Source organism: Megalopta genalis, chromosome 5 (assembly GCF_051020955.1).
Source record: "Megalopta genalis isolate 19385.01 chromosome 5, iyMegGena1_principal, whole genome shotgun sequence".
NCBI lineage: Eukaryota > Metazoa > Arthropoda > Insecta > Hymenoptera > Halictidae > Megalopta > Megalopta genalis.
Window position 1 is genome coordinate 28,028,969 of NC_135017.1, and position 17,567 is coordinate 28,046,535.

At 35.4% G+C, this 17,567-nt stretch overlaps 1 protein-coding gene across 4 annotated transcripts in view; it reads left to right on the plus strand.

Annotated features, from left to right (window-relative positions):
- cnn (phosphodiesterase 4D interacting protein centrosomin) overlaps positions 1-17,567 on the plus strand; it is a 65,306-nt gene that overhangs the window by 27,373 nt on the left and 20,366 nt on the right. The window contains exon 1 of one of the 4 annotated variants that reach the window (XM_076522151.1): positions 15,247-15,481. The exons of the other annotated variants lie outside the window; for them this stretch is intronic. Coding sequence (XP_076378266.1) covers positions 15,397-15,481 — 85 coding nt within the window. The 5' untranslated portion in view covers positions 15,247-15,396. Of the gene's footprint in view, positions 1-15,246; positions 15,482-17,567 lie in introns of those variants that run through there. 4 annotated transcript variants of the gene reach the window in all.

Here is a 17,567-nt window from a genome sequence, read left to right on the forward strand (position 1 = left end):
CGTGCCAGAACCGGCCGACGTTTTGCCCCGGTTCCATCCGCGTTTCCGTGATCCGAGATCTATAGATACGATCATAGCTGGATAACATAGTATTTCAAATGGCAAATAGTAAATAGATATTTTATCTTAAATCGCGCATTTTACTTTGTAAAATATAATATTTTATCCGTTGTAAACAATTTTTAAGACAATATTTCAAATAGTTTTTCATTTGAGAAACACTGCACATCAGGGGTGTCAAACTCAAAAGCTAACTTGGGCCAAATAAACAATGCTTAACTTTAGGTGGGCCGCAAAAGAAATCAATGTTCATAGAAACAAATATTTCTATTTTGACTAGTACATTGTAATAAACACATATATAAAGTTAAATTATTATTTACGTCCTGATACTTGACATCTCTCGCAAAAATGTTCATTTCGGGCCGCATGTGGCCCGCCGGCCGCGAGTTTGACACCCCTGCTGTACATATTTATGCCGTAGCTCGGAATATTTTATTTATTGAATTTGTTATCATCGAATAGAATATTTTTATTTTATTAAATCACAGTGTAAAATATCATTATTTTGGTAATCTAAAACGAGGTACGCTCTGTTCTGCATTATGAACGTACGTAAAAGACGCACTTTATTACATACGTAGCGGTATTTAAAAAGACAATAAATTGCAAATATTATGATTTCTTATGTTATCTTGTTTTACGTTGCGCTAATCATTTTCACAATTTATTTGCAGGTTAAAAACTATGCGAATTATTCTATTTTATGCTTTACATTATTATAATAGAAAATATTATATTTTATGTTTCGGATTACCAAAATAAAATATTTCTTATCATGCTTTAGCTTTGGATTACCATAATAAAACTATTTTATTTTACGTTTTACACTATCAAAATAAAATATTTATTTCACGCTTAACTTCAGATTGCCATAATAAACTATTTTATTTTAAGTCTTTTGTTTACTGAAATTTTATGTCCTATTCGGAATACTATTTTATTCGAATCGCGAAGGATCGATTATCTAAAACAGTAATCCGAATATTCTGTCTATAAATATTACCCAGCTTTGGATACGATCGTTCGCGGCTGCCGTTCCATCTGCCAACGCTCACTGTTACTTACTTTCCGCAACGCGAAATACAACAGCTGGGAGCTTGATTCTTTTCAATTTCCCGACGCATGCTACAGCGAGCCTTTTGTTCTTGTTCCGCGATTTCGGAGTCTCGAGATCTTGATGATGCTCGGACGCTGGACCGGCGAGACGGTTTCATTTAGCGGGATTAATTAAATCCCACAGGCCCCTCCTTGTGGGGAACCATCGGGAATTGGCGCGGTATTGTGCGCGAAGGATTTCGCGGATTCTGTTGTGCATCAGAAGTTTTAACGAACGGCTTTAAATAGGATCAATGCGATGCATTGTGATCTAGAGGTATGGTAGATGATTCGTGGTGGAATGTTGGAGCCTGGTGCGCGCGCGCGTGTTTTCGAAAATGATGATACCATCGACGATTCGGGAGAGAATGTTGGAACCAGGTTGCTGTGAAAGTAGGAATGATAGACAGTTCGGGGCACAGAATGTTGGCACCAGGCATGCATATTTTTGGGAAAGTAGAAATGATGGATAATGCGGGACGGAATGTTGGAACTATGCATGTTTTTGGAAATGAAGGAATGACGGAGTATGAACATCGTACTTATTGTTTTTAGGTAGTAATTACTGGACTGCAGGGCGTTATGCAAAATAAAAATTTCCTGCATCAATTGCAACGAGTGGAGGTTGAATAAGTAGCTATTTGTTCTTTGAATAATTGCGATAAGTTGACAATGACAAGACAGCGGTCTGAAATTCTTCTGACATTTACGCTATTCCATGTTTTCAGTTACTCATTTTCGTTGTAAATGCATGAAATCCGTAGTCTAGTAATTATTAAGCTGCGGATTTTACTCAGTTATAACAAAAATGAGTAGAAGAAATATGGGATAGTGGACAAATCTAAAGAATTTAACACTAAACCCACCAGTCTCATATTTTTTATACATAAATTGTTGAAATTATGAAGAAGATTCGATAGAATAAATTCCTTAAAAATATCTGTATCTTAAAACAATTATAAAAGATGATTTTAGTCAACAAACCATAAAAATATTGGTATATTATACTTTGTTTTCACGTTGAAGCATCCTTAAGAATAATTATTTGAATAAAATTAAGAATTTCTGGAGGTTGAATTAGTAATCAAATTTATAATACAATTGCAACTTCTAATGCATGTATTATAGATTTTTTTTATAGTTGTACCTTTTATGATTGGTAGGATTTGGAAACTGATTAGGCAAATTTGGCAATTTTCAATATCACAAATATGGCCTCATATCTAAAAGAATACACTGGTGTGGGTGCATCGAACTTAAAATCCAGTAACAGTATCCTAAAGTAGAGGTTTCAAGCTTTAATTGAAAAACGAAAGTCATGATCCTACGATGATTGTTCACGGAGTTATCGTCAATCAAAGTTGTCCAAATTTTATCCAAGATTTTTCTATGCTATAATTTTTATGAGCAGTACATATATGGTAAATTCGCCTCAGTTGTCCTTTAACTTGTGAACAAAAATGGACAATTTGGGAGGAGGGGATAGTTTTGCGCCTTGTTTTTATAATTATTGACAATCGGTGACTCGTTTTTATAGTTTCCGATTGTCAACAACTATAAAAACGAAACGCAAGGCTCGTATAATCGTATCTCCTTTTCCCAAATTGTCCATTTTTATGCGCAATATGAGCGCGAATTAGAGAAAAATTACTGTATTAAGAATATTCTTTTGAGTCTAGACTTTGTACAGATCAGATGAGTGCATACGGAAATTATGCAATCATTCGTTTACAATTGCAATTCTAGCTCCCATAATCAATAGATTTTACGTATCCACGACAAACGTATACAAGCGAAATATGCAAAACCATACAAACGTCAGAAGAATCAGAAAATACCATTGTCTTACTCCTCTCTTTAGAAAGTAGATGTTTTATTTACTTCATGGTCTATCGCCTATTAGTGATAGATATCGCCTACTGCCATAATAGACCGCGATGACCGAAAGTCAATGTCCACGGGTAAGAATAGTGCGTCGAAGCATTGAACGTCCGAAATGATATCAATTAACTGTACGTCGTCGTGACACACTTGACGAAAGGTTAATCTGCGCAAGTGCAAGGTGATTTCACTTCGACTGTTTTATGGACAATAGGTTGACTCTGACAGTAGTTTTCCATGACGTCCAAACGTTTACAGTTCACAGATATGTATTGCGCGCATCGGCGTTTTATTCGATTTTTAATGCTGCAATGAACTTATACTCGAGGCAACATCCAGATTGCGTTCGTTATGATCATGGAGCCAGACATACGGTGTTTACGCGTGTAAAAATACTTTCGGGATAAACGATGGAATTGTGTTTTACGGGGTTTCGTTCGCGAAAAAGTCGGATAATTTCACGATCGTAACGCTAGCACTATCGAACCAGTCAAAATGACTATAAAAACGTTTCTACGTGCTAAGTTTTGATAAACTTCTTTAACTATTAATTTTTAATAATTCATTAATTATTAATTTGTCATGATTCTCTGATTATTAATTTTGAATAATTGTGTTTACGCGTATAAAAAATATTTTGGGAATATACGATGTCATTGTGTTTTACAGGATTTTGTTTCTTAATAACTATCAATTTTTAATCATTAGTAATTACAACAATTTATCAACGAATTTCACGTCGAAACGTTTCTACATACAGTAATTTTGGCTGGTTCTGAAATTATTTTTGGCTAGTGAAATTATCCGACTTTTTGGAGAACGAAACCCTATAAAACATAATTCCGTCGTATAGTTATAAAATATTCCTACACGCGCGGACGTAATAATTAGAATTAATTATAAAAAATTAATAATCAAAGAATTATTAAAAAACTAATTATCAGAAGGAACGATTAAAACCAATTTTTAAACAGAATTATTCAAATTAATAATTGTTAAAAATTCTGCAGTTCAAGTAACATCAAAATTATTTTTGTACACAACCATACGGAGCTTCGCGATAGTACATTTATTTTATAAATATATATAGTGGTCAAGACGCAAATAGAAGCATGTGCCAATGCGGAAATAGAAAATTGAGGATGCCACGTCCTTTCCGACGCCATTCGTGAAACGTAAATCAAGATTATCTTCGACCGAAGATATTGAAATGAATGCAAGCGAAGCAATCAGGCAAGACAGGAAACGCTATACGGAAGACGAACCAACATCTGGAGCTTCCGTCTTAGTTTCGATTTCTGCTTCATATTCTAAGAACGCTACGCGTTGCTGCAGAGGATCAAAGACGACGGCGTCGGCAATAATAAAATATATTTTGGAGAAGCAACTCCGGTTTGCCAATTTGCTATGGATCAAACGTGGCAAACACATTCTCCAAAGTATCTGGTACTACAATAAGGTCTGATACTACAATACCGCGTGAAATCGGACACATTTTAGACCTATCTACTGTTTCAGATTTCGGTAAAATTTGAATCTGTTGTACTATTCGACGACATACGAACAACTGTCGAGGGATTTTTCAGAAATTTTCAAAATTGTTAATTTCACAGGCTTGCAAATGTCGTCTTCATTTCGTTAATCCTTACATGACGATGGTCGGGTCTGCGGCGACCTTTACGTATTGCGTGTAAAGAAACATATAAAATGACTTATTTTAAATAGAAAAAATAAATGGCCTTTTATTCCCTGCCATCTTCCATTATGGCATTATTAGCAATAATCAAAAAATAAATAAATCAATGGAAGCAAAACGATGAACACGTATATGTATACGAATATGCGGGTCGTGGGAGACCCAGCTATCGGCCACTGTGGTATGTCGTGCGAGAATCAGAAGTGTTAAACTACCGAACCGATGAAAATGAGCTTTCGGATGTAGAAACATTAGAGTATCGACGAAAGATAATGTTACTTGAAAACATTTATTTTTATACTATTTATTCTGCAATTGTTTCAAACGAACGCGATGCTTTAACGCAGGACACTGTTGAAAAATTGACGAAATTGAAATGATTCGAAGTGAACGCTGCGGCGGCGGTAAGTATGGCGCGACGCTGCGGCTCGGTCGGCCAAGGTACGGTGCAAGCACAAGTTGCACGGGTCAAATAACTTTTAAATTATGCATGTAATTGAAAATTGTTAAATACAAAAGTTGTAGAGCTTCAAGAGGAACGCTTGTAAATTGGGGAATAAGGTGTAATTGAATGTTACAATATATAATGCGGTATAAAGAATTATGATTTTCGGAGCTGAAAGGGATTTTTGTGCTCGAGAAAAGGTGTTTTTCGCGATCTCAAATTACAGGAAGCGGTGGTCCATTTATTTCGGTGGGTCCGCGACAAGAGGAGTCGGGGATACGACGTGTCGTGGCTCTGTCCTGTATTTATTTTGGGAACCGGTTGCTCCTCCGCGTCGCGACGCCGTTATTCGCGAGCATTTCGACGCACTCTTACACGAGATACTATCTGACAGATATCGGCACACGGGCTGCATTGTCCAATCGGACTGGCCGTTTGTTGCTACAGCTGGTCCGGCTCTTCCCTATCGTCTAAACTTTCCCGTGCAGATCGGTATGCGAAATTTGTATTGAATACCAAAGCTCCCTCCGAAACACTCTGCGATCCTGCTCGAGCTAACTTTTCGCCATCTGCGCGGGAATCTCGAAATGTTTCCGCATAGCTGCGGTTGAACAGTATCCTCCTCGGTAACACATGTATTCGAAACTTATTGCTCAGTTAACACGTTAAATGCCGCGTATTTATTACGAAGATTCAGATAATGTCAAATTTAAAATCCGTCTGCATTCGCAAGCGCAATAATTCGCGCGTGACTATTGTCAATGTTGAATTTCAACAAATAAGTTGAATGCAAAAATCAATCTTGCATTCAAATAGGTGTCTATTTATTTATTATATGCAGGCAAGCGACAATGTATTTTGTCTTTTTCGATCGGCGTATTGTTTGACCGAGTTCAATCGAGTTAGGATAAGTGTGTCAATTACTGCGCCACCCCTTGGTCACTGTTTCCTTATAATAATTTTACTTATATTTAAAAAGAACATTATTAAATTAAAGATATTAATTAGACTTTATAAATAGACTCGAATTGAAACCCTCTTCTAAGAAACTATATTCATGCATAGAAAAATGTAAGAAATGCGTTAATCCAAAAGCTCGTTGTCCGAACTGAGGTATCAAAAGGTAAATACTCTAGAATTGTAGATATTTTGAGCTCTATAGGGTGATTGAATTTTTGATCATTATTTTTATACAATCCAGGACGCATTTTCATTGAGTATAAAGTCGATTAGGAGAGACAACAATGTTGATTAGGAGAGACAACAGTGTTGATTAGGTTATGTCAAGGTTATGTCAAGGTTATGTGATTGAATTTTGATCATTATTTTTATACAATCCAGGACGCATTTTCATTGAGTATAAAATCGATTAGGAGAGACAACAGTGTTGATTAGGATTTAGTGAATCAGCCAGAAAAGACTAGACAGTATACTGTGGAAAATATAAAATCGAACAATCACACATACACAGTTTCGATTACAATAAGTCGAGAGATCTTTCAGTTAATAGAGACTTTCAGTGACGAGTTGCTTGAGCGAATTTCTGAAAACAAATCCTACTGTCAATTATGCGAGTCGAGAAGTATCAACCAAGTGACATTAGCATACATTACCATGGAAACATGTCACTCTTTGGATTAAATTGTACGTAGGTACTATGCTAATACGTAGGTAAAAATGATTATCCACTTTATCATTTCTTAATAATTGACCGAGATATACATTGTAACTACTGAAATACACTATTTTTTAATAATGTACCTTACAAATATGTATTACAAGGAAGGTTTTCAACCATTAAGTTTACGTTCTATACATTCCATTCTTGTTGTTATCTTCAAACTATTATCTTCAATGCATATTGCGTACAAATTGTTGCATGTATGACATTTATTAGAATATTTAGTGTGTTTTTCGTGGTACATGAAACATCTTCCTCGTTTTCTTGCTGTGTTCGTTATCGTCATCTCGCTGTGTCTTGATCGTATGATTTTTGTTCACCCCTATACGTTGCATACATAACGCGGACGTACTTTAGTTTTGCCAATGACAAAATAAATACATTCATGGTTCACGAGCCATCCGAGATGCCTGAGGAATATTACAAATTACAAGATCGCTCAAAATCTTTGGAAAACAGAGTGACAGAACTTTAATTCTTGGGTAAAAAATGACCTGTCGGCGACTTCGCAAAATTAATCGCACGTTAACAAGACACAAAACTCCCTAAATAAACTAACAACTGTTTAAGTTTGTAATACTTAAGCGCCAGGTATCTATCTATGTACGTAGATCGCAGCGTCCAGCGGACCGACCGCGGGCGCAAAGTTAAAATTAATAGTTCTTCTGCAGACCGCAACCACCGTCTCATTTTCATTTATACTTTGACATGATTGGGAACGAGCCAGCCGCCTACATGTCTACTAAAACCTGCTGCTTTTATAGCTGAATGATAATTCAGTAGCGAATGCTATTTTTACGAATTAACGCACGTGTTGGGGACGATAAACTTTATTCTTCAGAGTCCTCTATTCCAATTAATTGAATAGCGATTCCGCAACGTTCAAGCTCTGATTAAAATAGAGAATATAAATCATGGAAACCCGAAATTCCTGCGATTTCGATATTTTTGATCAATTTTGCTTTCGCTGTAAATATTACGGTAAGCAGTAGACCGCTGTTCTTTATGCAAAATAAACATTTTCTTTCTTTTAATAATTCTGATAAACTGACAATAGTATTGCAGTATTATGAAATTCTTTTTACGTCTTCGAAATTTTATATTTCAGCTAGTCATTTTTGCGATAAATGCATAAAATCCGTAATATAATGATCAGGCTGCTAATTGGGATCAAATTGGAACTAATCAAGGATTTCTATTTTAGAGTATTGAAAAGATGAAAGGTTGTTGTTTTAAATTGCATCTACTTTAGAAAATATAACTTAACAATGGGTATTATACTTGGAACATATGCATTGTCATTGGTTTTTATTCAACGTGTAAAACTTTAATTTCTTGCATTATTACAGTGTGAGTCTTTCTTTGATCTTCTTTAATTACAATCTTATTGATTGTTGATTGGTCAAGGAGAATCTTATTACTTAAAATTGCTGCACATAATTTTGCATTATATACACAATTTTTTAAATTTCAAATTCCTTTTACACCGTTGAGAGATTACGTTATTTTGAGGTGGCTTAAAAACATGCTTATCCAGTTGTTTATTCAGCAACGAGAAGATAAATGTTCTTAATGAAGTTTCAGTGAACACGGAGCGATATAATTTTACAATAAAAACACATACATGTATCGATTACTCCATTAATATTATCAAATGTTCGAAATAACGCTGAATAGAGATTTTCAAACCAAAATACATTTCTTAAGATATTTAACTAGATATGATATGATGAATATAATATTTTTGATATCTCATGAGAATTTGTCTGACAAAGTATATTCGAATACAACTTGATTGGATTCAGTTGTTTCGTTGTCAATTTCCAAATTTCTCTGGCAAATCCGCTGTCTATAAATGAGATTCCGTCGCATACCGACGTTAAATAAATACATGAAGTTGGCGCGTGCACAGAAATAGGAACGCTTAATGTATATCCCTAGTTGTAGCGGACTTTCATCGTTAATTTGTAACATTATCTTGAATTTCGTTGTGGCCGACGTTCGCGATACTCTATGGACCTAAGATTAGAGGAAACTGGCACGCATGTCGGATAAATGAACGTGCAAACTAAAGAAAGCAGAAAGGCAGAGGTATCATAATTTGTCGCGTACTTGTTTCTAATTCTAGGAATCTTGAGCACCCAAAGTATCAGATTCGTAACAGAAGTATGTACATCCGAACAAAGCGACGATACAATACGTGAATATTTGCTGAACTATCACCCCAAGAAATGTTATCGCAGTGATTACTTAGACTGCGAATCTTTACGAAAAAAATAAAAATTGTCTGCGAGATGTACGATGCAAGTTTCTTTTTTAAATAATTTTAATAATTTCAAATTAATACATTAACATCCTTAGTTTTTTCGAATCTTGGCACTGTTTTTGTTATTAATTTGAATAATAAATTTGAATAATAAATGAATAATAAATTTTAGTATATTTTTAATAGAAATTTAATTAGAAATTTATAATTATAACAGATATTGTATAGAAAATTAAGATATAATAGATTTTTAATAATAATTTAGATTTTTAATGTAAAATATAATTGTAATAGATTTTTAATAGAAAATTAAATTACAATAGATTCTGAATAAAAATTTAGGTTAGTTGATTTCAAAATGGAGTGATATCAATTATAATAAATTTTTAATATAATATTTAATTATGATGAATTTTTATTACAGAAAAATTGTACGAAATTTTTAATAGAAGTTTAGATTATAATTAATTTTAAATAGGGGTGGAATTAATTATATTATATTCTTTATCCAAATTTTAATCACAATGGATTTTTACTTTAAATTTCAATTATAAGAGAATTTTAACAGAAAATTAAACTATAGTAGATTGTTCTTTTCATTTACCTATTTTTACCTATTTTTGCCTGCAGTCTAGTCATTACTATTTGAACTTTCCTGCCAGTCCAAATGAAACTCGGTTTGCACAAACACGAACGGTTAGCACGAAAACAAAACCTATTCTGAACCATTACGACCAGTGTATACTGCAACTCAGTAAGCTAATCACAAGATAAGGTATTATCCTATACTTCGAAAATCTCGGGTATCGTATAATTTCTCTGAGTCCTGCTGGCTTCATAATATTGCGCAAAGCTATTGATCCTCTTAAACTGTAGAACGTATACATATATATGTATATTGAACGTTTAAGCAGCGTTTAGTAAGTCAAGTTAGAAACGAAAGCTGATTATATACTGAACAGCTTTCTAGGTTTCTGATTAGCAACTTCCGAATAGAATGGACGTAACATCGACAAAGAAAATCAATAGGGAAACCAATTACAGTAATTTCTCCCCAATTCCCGCTCAGATTGCGCACAAAAATGGATAATTTGGGAAGTGGAGATACGATTATTCGAGCCTTGTGTCTCGTTTTTATAGTTGTTGACAATCGGTAATTGTAAAAACGAGCCGCGAAGCTCAAATAATCGTATCTCCTTTTCCCAAATTGTTTATTTTTGTGCGCAATTTGATCGCGAATTAGGGAGATATTACTGTATTTCTGTGTAATATCAAGGTAATTACACTACAATTTAATCCTTTGCATTTGAAGAATCTTCTCAGATACGTTCCAAATAAAATATAAAATGATACAGATCATACAAAACAAGTTGTAATTTTGACAGTGCCATAATTATCAGCAGTGTTGTTATGTTACTTAAGAGGAAACAACAAATGAAATAATATCGTTCATTTCGTGAAATATCAAATGAATAGTTCAATTATATATCGTATACGAAATATATTATGATATAAATTTGTTGTTTTTCGAGCATGATCCCCAAAATTGCATTAATATTAAAAATTTGCTATAAACCAAATTTCACAACATTCGTTACAAATACATTTTTATTTAAGAATTCTTTTTATAAGTCCTCTTATTTAAAATTAATTTAAGTCTAATAAAAATTCTAAAATTTGAAATGTTTATTTTAGTACTGTAAACTGTCAGTTCAACCTAGGACAATCTATCGTAGACATCAATGAAGATTAGTTCGGCACTGTACGTAATTGGAGTGTAGATTTTATGCATTTATAGCAAAATTGGGTATAATTGAAAATAATAGAAAGATTACAAGAATATGAAATAATGTCAATGTATTATTTCTAATCTATCAAAATGATGAAAGTATGGATAAACTTGCTACAGTAAATTCTCTCCAATTGTCACACAGTTTGTATACAAAAATAGACAATTTTTGAAGAGAAGATACGATTACTCAAGCCTCGAGCCTTGTTTTTGTAGTCGTCGATTTTTAAGAACGATAAAAACGAACCGCGGGACTCGAATAGACGTACATATTTTCGCCTCCCAAATTGTTCATTTTTGTTTACAAGGTGAGCAACAATTGTAGAGAATTCACTATATTTAGTTTCTATTTCTTGCGTTCGACACAGACAATTTTTATGTTGCACAAAAATCCGCAGTAATTACTGTTCTACTATCCGAACGTCTAAGCGCCTCCGGATTAGTTTGAATAGCATCGCCTGGTGGAACGAAACGAACAGAAAAGGAACATTCGATTGTACAAGTGCTCCCATAACTCAGCCGCCGGTCAAGAGGTTAAAATTACGCTCACGGATTTCGGCCTAATCGAAAGGATTATTGTTCGCATTGGCTCGGAATCGGCGTCTATTTTCCGGTGGAATGGTCCGCACAAGCGAATTCATTAAAAGCGCTATCGATCACAGATGTCCCGGCGCGCTTTAACACGAACTCTCGATGACACGCTTGCTACCAAAGGGTAGCAAACGTGTCGCAACGGTGCGAGAGCGGTGCAAGCGACCCGAAATAACCGCGATGCCTGACCGGTCTCTTGACATGTCGCCTAACATTTAATAGACCGATGCTAGCCCGGCCCAGAGATCACAATCGCGCGCGCGCGGTCGTGTTAGCGCCGAATTTTCTGATTTAATTACAGAGTCAGGTCGGTTGGGCAGACATCGAGAAACTGGAGAGAGAGAGAGTATGACCTGCCAAAATAAAGACAGTCGAAACTCTCCGTTCTGGCCTAAATGTGTCATCTATAAATACGCGAGCTCCGCTCGCGGGTCGCCCCTAGCCGACGGACTCTGCACCGTATAACTTCCACCGATCCCTGAATCGCGGAAAACCCGACCGATCGATGACCGGAAACGCTGGATCACGAACCACCTTTCCAGCCAGAGCTTGACTATGCTCTATCTTGCAGACATTTAATGGCTATTAAACTTTCCTGATAGTTCCGCGGACAGTCTTTACTTCGTGCGAAAGCCTTCGGCTCCAAGTCGGAGCTGAGTGGTTGACAGACAATTTTCCACGCGAATCGGGGGTTGATTCGAAAGTAGCAAAGCGTCTTTTTAAGGAGGCAGCCTCGAGTAAACCGTTAACACCAACCGTGCCGGTCGTTAATAGTGTCTCGTCTACGTTGTCTTATCAAAACGGCAAGATTGAATCTATTTAGATTTTCTTCAATTTCTATATTAATATCTGTTCGGGCGAATAAATTTATTTAACAGTTTCCGGTGGAAGTGTCGTTATAATCGAACCGGTCATTTGACCGGCTATGGTGCGGCAATTTTTGTGTAAGGCGAAAGTGTCCAATATGAAACACCGCTCAATGGCAACCCTTTCTTGAAACAGTGGCACATTGTAATACAATAAAGACTAGATAAAGAATATCAGAGTTGTAGAAATTTAAATCATATTTTTGAACATTCTTTTTTATGAATTAAAATACTGTTTAAACAAATTACTGTTGCAGTAAATACTGTTATATAACAAACGGCTGTAAAAAAATGTTCAAATACGAGTGCTTTAATAGTTGATACTCGCGTTTCATATGCAAGGGTTGTATCGTTACTGATTGTACCAGTTCGTGGAACACGTGCGTGGTTTTCTTAATCGCTTTGTTTCCGGCGAATATAAATCAAATTTAATACTTTTCGTTACGATGAAAGAGTGTAGATTGTGAACAGTATGTAAAACTAACAGTATATAAAACACTATGTAAGTAAGAGAGAAGCAACAAATAATAAAACAGGAAACGGCTTTGTGGGGAAAAGAACAGTTGCAGGAAGATGAAAAAGAAAATTAATCGAAGAGAAAACGAAGTTGAAACGAAAAATGCTCGACATATAAAAAATGAGATGGAAAATGAAAAAATGTAATTTCACAATTTACGTTAAATTTATGGCGTTAATAATAATATTAATATTTAAATATCATTATTATATAAAATATTATATAATATATATATTAACAAAAGTAGAAGAATGAAAGAGAAAAGAATTGGAAGATATAATAATAAAAAACATATCTTACACTCAATAGATGATTCCGTATAATTAAGAATATGTATGAATGTTTTGTCTGTTGAGAGAAAAGTGACCGTGTCAAATTGGGGACACTGAATATGAAACGCGGGGACATGCTATGAAAACGGTGTTTTCTAATAGTTAGTATTTTACTCGTGTTATTTTTTAATCATATTAAATAAATATTTCAAAGTTCATTACGTTATCTAGAAATATCCATCTATCGAACAGTAGTAGAAATATTCAACAATAACACTTTTTAATTCTAATAATATTGTCGATGATAATTTTATAGCCCCTAAAAAGTGTTCAATAATAGGTACTTCTTATCGACGTTCACCAAAATAATAAATCTAGTTCTCCATGAACCTCCCTGCCGACGATGTTGATCAGAGTCACTTCAAGCTAACTCCATTCGAAACATTGCTGTTTCGCTCGAAACATGCGAGTTTCATTAAATCAAAGCGGAATTACATAAAAAGTGTACGTGGTAGGAAAAATCGGATCCCGGATTCCGCGAAAAAAATGCACAAAGATCGGAGTAAATATTCTTCGTAACAAAAATCGTGTTTACCAGCGTTCTTGGAAGAATTGATATAAATAAGCATTTGTTAGAACAGTTTTCTTATCGAGCAAACAACAGTGATTCCTAAGATCTATTACGGTTCTCTGGTGTAGGCTACGAAGTACAAAAATGGTCTCTATAAAGACAGAAATTTATGATGCCAGAGACATAGACACGTGGGGTGCGCTGTGCACAGGAACCTTATCCGGTGTGAAACTGAAGTGGAAAGAGGAACCGCCCACCATTTCCCTTGTAACTATAACCATAAGAGGGAAATGCACGTAAGATGGATAGGACGGTTTCCTGCAATCGATCCAACATCTTGGCTAGGAATAGGACCCGCATCCTGCATATGTTACACGCGTGTGACTACCAGTAATTTTGAAGGACCCACAGATTTCAATCGTTGATACGATCGATCTATCTTTCTGAAGCACTTACGGACATTTTACAGTGATCTAGGCATGATATCGGTCAAACAATACTCTCCTCGGAAGCATATTCTTTCTCTTCTCATTCGAAGAACAAGAGTTTCTTATACTATTATACTATACTTATTCATTCGAGCAACCTTTAAAATTGGAGTAAATGACTTGAATTTTTTGTAAATGTTAAAGGAACTAGTTCACGGTACAATGACTAAAATATTTTTTTAAATTTTGCTATTATTTGAAATGACAAGAAAAGTAAGAAAGCTCTCGATTTTTTTATCCGAGCCTGCAACGAAAATTTAAAGAAGTGCGTTTTATAGAACTTTTCATCAAAATCGATTGGCATCGTCACGAGTTACAAACAGTTAAAGATCGTAAAAATCGCAATTTCTTACAGATTTCAACCAATAACAGGTAATTTTTACATATTTCAGTGGCTATAGCTTGACTATGCGTCAATCGATTTCAATGAAATTTTCAGTATGCATATAAGTTACCGAGATCTACGAAATGCATTTTTTTAATTTTCCAAGTTTAGATAAAAAACTCTCGTGTTTCAACTTTTTTAATCCGAACTTGAAAAATTTTAAAAATGATTATTTTTTAGTTCTTTTAACACTTAAAAATAATCAAGTAATTTACTGCGGTTTTAAAAAGGTTATTGTATTTTAAAAGCTGTCCGAATACTTTTTCCCAGAGTTTGCTATGAGAAATGTGATTAGTTAACCTAAAGAACCGGCAACGATCAAGCAGTCGATGCGGCATTGAACATTGAAGAAAAAAAAGACTGATTTTCGTAAAACAGTTCGCGATGCGTTCTCGCGAAAGTAACACGCCGTCTGTGTTTATATCGTCAAATGTATTGCATCCGATGCGTGTTCGGCTTTCGAAAAGCTCCGCAGACGCGATTTTTCCGCGGAGGAGAGACTCGTTGCTCCGCGTGGCCATGGTTCAGCGAATCCTTGAAACGTCTGACTGTATCTACAAGACGTGCGATATATGCCCGGTATATAATTTTAACTGCAGGTTATTGCGATGTAAACTTTGGCGCTGGCCTGCCGTTCCCCGTCGCGTCAGTTGGTGTTTGTGCAGTCGCCGCGGAAAGATCTACGAATTCGAGAGGCTCCACGAACGTTTTACACTCGTAGCATTTAGGTTTAGGCGCAAGCTGTAGGGTAGTCTGCAAAATGTGATCGGATGAGTGTGTTCCACGTGGTATGGGATGCGGTAGGTCACGCTCGCAGGCTTCGACCTTAACCGAGAACACCCAGGACGGGCGGACAGAAGATCAAGACATGTTCGGTACGATCTGCTATTTTAATCACTAACGTGCGATTGGTTTCTGGTACTTTCGAAAAATGAATTTAGCGTCCTTACCGGGAATAGTAGAATAGAGAACTCTGAGTACAGGAGTCCTTTTGTTTCGAAAACATTGTACCAATTGTGAACTATGATAATAATAATAATAATAATAATAATAATAATAATAGTAATAATAACTTTATTTATCAATGGGATGAACCCTTTGTTACAACCTTTGGTAGCAGTCGCGCAAGAACAGATAAAATACAAAAATAAAAAGGAAGAAAAATGAAAAAAAAGAAAAAGAGATGATAGTATTATGGTAATAATGAGCGGAGTTCTCGATTTCAATGATTGCTTTATGAGTAGCTCAATCATGTTAATACAGTTTTGATAGAGTATTTGAACGATTTGGAGGATAATTTATTTGCAAACGTTGTCTTAAGACTTTAGGAGCACGGTAACAATAAATGGGTGTGCTAGAGGAGAGGCGAAATTTGGTGTTACATAAGTGTTGCTCCGTCGATAAAACCAGCGATGCGTTTGAGATTATACTATTCTCTTCGAGGAGTGATCAATTCTGATCTAACATTAAAGCTTATTGATAGAAATAAATTTCATAATAATGTGTTCACAATAATTCACTTTACAAATCGATTTCACATATATTTCAGCTCAGCGTATAGTTCTATAATTACGATGTTTGTACGTCTCACCAAATCTTTATTTAAAAATAGCAGCTTCATTCTCTCACACTGGGCACGCACGTGATCAATCCATAAGGCGATCAATAGACTACTGATCTTCACGTGAAATAAAAATTGACTGCAAGAAACGGAAGAAGAATAAACGTTCTATATTTTCTGTAACAGTTTTAGATTCATATAATCATTTTGTAGTACAAAATTTCACTTTCCCATTTTTGTCATAATCGCACAATATGATCTACTAGTGATCTACTAGTGATCTACTCTAGTGATCAACTAGAATCTAGTTAATAGTCCTTTCACGAAATGATTCTACATATCGAAGACGGAAGTCTCGTCACAGTTTCATCGTTGCATCATGACAATTTGAATTTCGACAATTAAGTCGCTGAAATCTGGTCGGTGGAAGCGCGAGTAGTACTATGCAAAAGTTAGACTTGCCTTGAAGCGTTGATCCGAGCCTGTCGAAGTTGCGAACCCGTCCGAACCAGTTTCGGCAAACCGAGTGCCAAGTGTCGTGATCTAGTCAAACTGCGCTCCGAAGCATCTACAGTCTCGCTTATGCGTTTAGACGGCGAGGAGACAATGTTTTGTACATGATTAAACTATACAACATCGCTGGGCTCAAAGTAACTTCAAAGGCTGTTTGTTTGAACTCTGCATAATCAGCGTTCCAAGTTCAGAAGTTCGTGCAATTCAATGCAAATATCAGTGCACCGGTGCTACTTAAATAGTCAATTTACTGCTTCCTCAGTAGCCAGGCGAGGCTCTGTTTCATTAAGGGGTTAATCTAACATGAAGTGCGTGTTTGGGAATTTTTTGCGAAGAAACTATTACAACTTTTGCAGTCAAATTGACAAGGTTTGTTTGTACGTGCTTCAACGACGTTTTAAAATTTTTTGGAACAAAAAGAAGTTACAATTAGTGCCACTGCATACTCAGAAACATAGTCGCTTTTAAGGAAAGACGTCTCATGGTGTTTACGATTCTGGTCATTCTGCTTGCCCGAAGTAAAAAAACGTGAAAGTTCCTTGATTAGTATGAATTTAGCTACAGCAGGTACTAGAACAAGGGAAAAGTCGATAACTAAAAAAGTGGGGATGCTTTGAAATTCAACTATCGATTTTTGCATGTTTTGTTAAACTTCGGAGGCCTGAAAAAGGTAGAAAAAATAAAAATTTTCGTTGATTCTAGTAGGGGCTGTAGTCACGTATGTACTGAATACGTGCTTAAAATTTTGAGTCAGTTGGTTGAGTAAATTTTGAGATATCATGGATACCGTTTTGATAAACATGGTTTTAAGAAAAATGTCTTCAAAGTTTCTTATATCGACAATGAGGGTATCCCAAAATTTTGAAATTTCCAGGAAGTGAGGGATT